The 6,420-nt window shown below is 42.8% G+C and overlaps 1 protein-coding gene across 2 annotated transcripts; it reads right to left on the bottom strand.

The window, feature by feature from the left end:
- Positions 1-523: 523 nt before the first annotated feature.
- Positions 524-5,158, bottom strand: SMIM30 (small integral membrane protein 30). Of its 2 annotated transcripts, none has more exons than XM_035127970.3 (3): positions 5,014-5,158; positions 4,603-4,696; positions 524-1,537 (listed from the first exon to the last, which is right to left on the bottom strand). In XM_035127970.3, the coding sequence occupies exons 1-3, from the start codon at positions 5,105-5,107 to the stop codon at positions 1,312-1,314; spliced, it is 414 nt and encodes a 137-aa protein (XP_034983861.2). In that variant the 5' UTR covers positions 5,108-5,158; the 3' UTR covers positions 524-1,311. The 2 variants fall into 2 exon arrangements, with proteins under 2 accessions (XP_034983861.2, XP_060135575.2); XM_060279592.2 differs by having other exon boundaries at positions 4,603-4,693; positions 5,014-5,055.
- Between the last annotated feature and the right edge of the window lie 1,262 nt (positions 5,159-6,420).

Below are 6,420 nucleotides of genomic sequence, written 5' to 3'. Positions count from 1 at the left end.
AACCTGCAGAGCTCCAGATTTTGTTGGAACCTTAGCCAGCATGGCCAAGGATGACAGAAAATGTGCTCAACATCGGGAGGTTCAATGGTTGCCTACCTATGCTTATTCCTGACTTAATTATATTATGCCATGTTCAGACTCTTCCAGTTGTGTAACATAAAGCAACAACTGCCTTACAAGATCTAGCTAAGCATGCCTATCCCACTATCCCTGCATTTCTATAACCAATGCAATTTGTTGGTTTCTTTTTTAAGCACTGGATTCAGTCGGGATCTTGACTAAATTTAGACAGACTTTCTCCTCAAGCCCTGAAGAATTAAGCACACAAACTAAGAAAGCTTGCATGCTGCCATTTAAACCATACAACTTGTGGAGTTTATTGATTTAGTTACACCGGAAGACCCAGGATAATCATCAGTGACCCTCAACCTTGTTAAACACCTTTAAAACACTGAAAGCTTCCACCCACAGTGAGTATATTTAAAATACTGAACATGACGCTGCAAACAATAAAACATCGTAATAAAAAAGGATATATAGAAAATATATTTGGTCATTCAAACATCCTCCCCTGGAAATATTTTGATTGAACAATTGAGAGCCTAATTTATCAGAAACTTTCATGCAACTTCTACTGAAATTAAGAAAAGGAAGCATACCAGGAAAAAAAACCCCATAATTGTGCTTCAACAAAGCTTGCGTAACATATGCTCCCAATAGATTGTACCCGAAAACAACCAAAATCTGCAAATTTAGCTATACCAGGACGGTCCCAAAATGAATACATAACAAAACTAGGAAGGTACACAGCAGCTTGACCTATCCACAAACAAACATATATATATATTAATTTGGGGGAAGTTAAGAGAGATACACATTTAATCACAGGAAGCTAATCAAAGTAGTTTCTAAATGAACTAGTTCTGCATCTTTATTTATTCTCCAGTGCTGTATAGTCTGGTGTTTCTTTGCACTAATCTCCACCCAGACTGCCTCTCCTCCCTGCCACAAATTCTCCACTGCACCTCAGCTAATATAAATTCACATTCAGAAATGATAATTTCCCCTATTCAGTCGAAACAAGACTCCCGCCCCCTTTTTAAGGCAGCATCTTAATCCCAAGAAATATTAAATATTTGTCTTCCTATGAGCGTGGGGTGCAATTCTCCAAAATCTTCCAGTCAGGCACAGTCCTTGTTCCTGAACACCACATGGCAATAAGGATTTGATGAGTCGTACTCCAGTATTGGAAACAGCCAGAAACTCATCAAACAAGGTAGCTATGCTTGACTGGGACATCTTTTTCTTCAGTCATAGCTCTCCGTTGCGTTTCCTTGCATATAAGCCCAGGCAGGCACATAATCCAATGCAACTAAGAAACATAACCAGGAGTAGGGCTAATGCATCGCCTGTATCCATAGCTGCCACAACAGGCAGCCCGATCAGGAGTGATAAAAGCACCAAGAAGAGATGGGAAGCATTCCTGGTAGCGCCCATGTTTCCAACCATTGTTGATCCGATGATCCTGAATGAAAGGCTAAACACAGGGGCGGGGGGGGGGGGGGAAGAGAGGGAAAGTTTGTCAAATTCACAACTGGCATGACTTATGAGTATTGCTTAAAAAAGTAGGTGCAACGTACTCCTGTTCCCACCCACTTGGCATGTTTGCGAGGTGTTGCTTATGATTGGCAGGAACCTTCCAAGCCATCAGAAAGAGACAAGTGGGATCGGCAACAGAATGTTTCAGTGTGGCGCTTTCACTATTCCAGTCAGCCATGTCCTTCAACAGGCCAATACACCCCACCCTCCCCTCATACATGGCTTGCTGTTCACCTCCCCACAGGTATTTTGTATTCTCTGACCACTGAGCATGCTCAGTCTCCCCTGAGCTGTGTTTGGGGTTGTCCCTCCTCTCTCAGGAGCTTTTCAACGTAATTTTCGTATGTCAGAAAATCTCGGGGCTTTGCCAAGTCTGCCGATACTTTCCTCTTGTGCATGAGAGTTGCCATTTCGGCTACATACATAACAGGCACTCGTGGCTGAGCATCAGAAACAGAGGGAATGGTTAGTTGAACAATGCAGAGAATAGGGAGAAAGGAGAAGATGACAGAGTGAGATACTTATTGGTTGCTTATCTCAGGATTTAAAATTAGTTTATTATTGATAAAAATACTTATAAACTGTCATCTCCCCTCCCCCCCAAAATAAATCATGGCAGCATACAATAATTAAACAACTTAAAATTCTAAGAACATAAAGTAGAGAAAACATTACCAACACCGAATCAAATTAATTCTCTAAGAACTCCCGGCGAAATGAAATGTTTTCAGCAGGTGGTGAAATATCACAATGGAGGGCATTTGTCAGATTTCAATACAGTGTTCCAAATTACTGGTGCCACTATGCTAAATGTATTGGTTTGCATAGCAACTATTTGAATAGCTAATATGTTATGGAAATTCCAGCTTCCTAGAATTGTAAAGTTGGAAGGGACCACAAGGGTCCAACCCCCTGCAATGCAGGAATCTTTTTGCTCAACATGGGGCTTGAAGCCATGACCCTGAGATTTAGAATCTTATGCTCTACCAACTGAACTATTTTGATGAAAGATCATCCATTTATTATGAATTCATTTATTGACAATTTTCTTCATGACCCTACCTCCTCTTCTGCCTGGTTCAGTTATAAAAATATCAGGCCAATAACAACTGTTTTTTTGGGTGGGGTGATAGATGGAGTAATGTGGAGGCCACAGCAGACTGACTGAAACAGGGAAGTGAAATCTGCATTAACATTTTTTTTAAAAGAACTACAATAAAAATGACAGCTTATCTACTATATATTTTAAAAAGGAGTTTGTCTGTCCCTCTGTTCTGTACACATTCGGACACCTCTCAAGATATCATTGCTAAACTTGGCACGAGGCATTTCTGAGGTGTGGGCCGTGCTATCTGTCCATGTTTAGTTGCTGGGTGCCATTTTGACTCCAGATGGCCGGCTGACATGTGACTTTTCTATGACTGCGCCCATTTTTTTGGCATAGGCTTGGCTCTCTCTTGATATAGCACTGACAAACTCTGCATGAGGGTGGATCAAAACGTGATTTTGCCCAATTTTTGGCACAATAGGTCCAAACTCGTATACTGCACTATCCATTTAAAAACCAAAATGTGTATTGGTTTCTAAAAATAGACATTCCCTGTTAGCTTACTAATACGATGCTTTATTTAAACACAGCAAATTAAGCTGTGTCATTTTGTTTTTCATTATCCCCATCCCTCAAGTACCCTCACATTCATCAGTGTGCATGTTTGGGGGCATGCACACAATATTGTCAGATCAAATTTCATAACAAAAAACATTTAGGCCAAGTAACTGTTTAATGAAATAAAGATATATTTGCAGGGCCTATTGTTATGATGCCAAATATAGTCCACTAAGTAAGGGGCACACTTCTTTTCTACCCCCCTTTAATGGAGGGGGTAATCTTATATTTTAAGTTTTTATTATTATAAAAAATGTATTTAAGGGCTATGCTGCATGAGATAAACAATGACCATTACAACATATGAGGCCATAGTGTTTCAGAATGAGGGACACCTCTTTACAATAAGGGAAGTCTTATATTACACAGCCATGTATTTAAACACTAGCCCGGTAGCCATAAAATACAAGAAACTCATGAAGGCTGGAGCATCCCATTGCCTCTGTGCCTGCCAGAGACCCCAAATGGGTTGGAGTCAGCGGTAGGGCACAAACTTTGCATTCACAAGGCCTCAGGTTCAAGGTTCAATCCCCAACATCTCCAGGTTGGTTAGCAAAGGTTCTCTGCTCAAAACCCTGGAGAACTGCCAGCAGTCAGCTGACCTAGATGGAATAAATGTATACGGCAACTTCCTATACCACAGTGGGAAAAGCTCCTCATCCACATGCTTCATAAAAATACAGCAGGGTTCTGCAACAGGAACAGAACTCTCTATCCTCTTCCTACCAGCTCCCAGAAATACAGTAAAACATTTAAACAGTAAAACATTTTGACAGGTGTATATACAAGGATACAATCGCAGAGGATTTTCTTCTTGCAAGAAAGCAAACGCTAAAGTCTAAATGGCGGACAAAGACTACAATCTATAACCCACATACCTGGGAGTAGATCCATTGAATTCAATAGGGCTTACTTGTCAGTAGACAAGGTGAGGATTGCACACTGTGGTCCGTCCCCCCTTACTCAAATCAACAAGGAATTCGATACTTCGATACGTATTTTAATATTTTGTTGGAAGCCGCCCAGAGTGGCTGGGGAAACCCAGCCAGATGGGCGGGGTATAAATAGTAAAAAATATTATTATTATTATTATTATTATTATTATTATTATTATTATTATTATTATTATCCTCTTAAAAGTCTAAGCAATGCCTAATATTTAAGGAAGCATCGGTTGACGGGTTTCCAGCCCATGAAAGTTTATGCCCCAACTCTGGACTCTGCAGTTTCTGTTGCTATAGCAAACCAACATGGCTAACTACCCCTGTATGAAGAGAGCAAGCTACATCCTTGGATAACACGGCAGTCCCACGAACACACAACCAGCAGTACCTTACCGGGGGGTAACAGCCTGTGTCTTTAGGGTATTCCCTGGAGTGGTTGGCGCTGGGATCTTAGGAAGCTGACAGCCGTCCTGGACAACGCCTACTACTAAAAAAGAATTAGGGAGAAAACACATAAATAAGGCAAATCAAATCATCCTGAAACCACCCGAGGCCAGGAGAAAAAGCTCCGAGCTTGGGAGTCACGCGCGGCGACACACGACACGGCCAGGAAAGAAACTTAAGCTGCAACTGGGAGCAACTTGGGGTCTCTCAACCTGTCAAGTTTTTGCTCCAAACGGGGAAAGGGGCGATTTGAAAAGCATTCGGGCAACTTGAAACCCCAGAGCGGCTGCACCGGATTCTCCGGCGCCCCGTCTGCCCACCGATCCCTTTTGAGTCGCACGGGAGTCAAACTCGCCTTACCTTCCTGGAAGCGGCCATTACAAGCAGGGAAAGAGGAAGAGCGAGCGATTGGTTTGCGCCCTTCGGAACCGCCGGCGACTACAACTCCCGTCATGCATTGCGAGGGCTTCCCTGTTAACCCCTGATTAACCACCCCGGTTAGGGCTTTTGCTAGAAATCCCGAGCAGGTTTTCAGCGCTACTGTATTACGATGAAGTCAGAGGAGAAAGAAAAGCAGCCGTTTGCAATGCTTGCCTTTTTCCTTCCAGCATTCGGTTGCTTGGCGCTGATTAAGGATAGGATTAGAAACAGAAAATAAAAAAGGCGATTTGCGTGATGGATTGCAGTCTTTCACGCTGCTTTTTGAAGGCTCGCGGATTTCTGCTGACCGACTAATTGAATCCATTGTCGACTTTTGACACCGGCGTGGGAGCAGCAGCAGACTCCATGAGCCTAATAATTATTGTGTGAAAAGAAAGCGCTGTATGGCAAACGGAAGGTGGGTGTGGAATCGCCCTAAAGCAATGCTTGATTCGGAGATCTAGCAGGGAAAAGAGCTATAAGCCAACATGGCTTTGTAGTAGAATAAACGGATGTCTCTCCCATTGCATTCTTGGTTCTGGGCGTTGCGGCCATACTGTCCAAGTTCTAGGTCACAGGGATGGGCTTTTAGGGTTGCCAGCTCCAACCACCCCTACCATGGGCATAGTCAGGATTTATGTTAGGGGGAAAGGAAACCCACCCAGCATCATCCTCCGTCTGGCTCTGTCTAGCTGCAGATTCGGAATGGAATGTCTCGACAACAGTTGTTTTAAATCACTTCCTTTTGACTCCAACTTCTCAGAAAAACCTGTCCAAATCTTCAGTCTTTGAAAACTAGGAAGTTAAATAAAATTAACACCAGGGAGTACCTTTCATGCAGTTAACAAGTATGTTTAGCAAAATTACAAAGAACACAACTTTTTTAAAAAATATAATCTAAAACAAATTTTCTTGGATTTGCCGAAAACCTTTTCAGCACTCCCTTCTCAAAATTCATCCTTTTTTCCATTGCAGTGAGCATTTCAATCTCAAATATTCTGCTTATTTCTACTTTTAGTTAAGTATTTTTATTTACTTACTTAATATTTTTTGGGGGGGGGGATACTGTTCCTTTCCCTGAGATCACTAGCCTCCAGCCAGGTGAGGGGAGTGGGTGGGAATGCCAACCCCCTTTCTTGGAGAGCACCATCATTCCTTGAGATGCTGATGAGCACCTAACTGGCCAGTTACAGCCTTTACCTCGATAAAGGGACCAGTTTGGCAGGCTTCCTTTTGCATCCTACCTTCACATGCGGGTGGCGCTGTGGGTTAAACCACAGAGCCTAGGGCTTGCCGATCAGATGGTCGGCGGTTCGAATCCCCGCTGCTCGGTCCCAGCTCCTGCCA

Source organism: Zootoca vivipara, chromosome 9, assembly GCF_965207765.1.
Source record: "Zootoca vivipara chromosome 9, rZooViv2.hap1.1, whole genome shotgun sequence".
NCBI classification, from domain to species: Eukaryota; Metazoa; Chordata; class Lepidosauria; order Squamata; family Lacertidae; genus Zootoca; species Zootoca vivipara.
The sequence above is the reverse complement of the archived record's forward strand: the minus strand, read 5'-3'. Positions and strand labels throughout refer to the sequence as shown.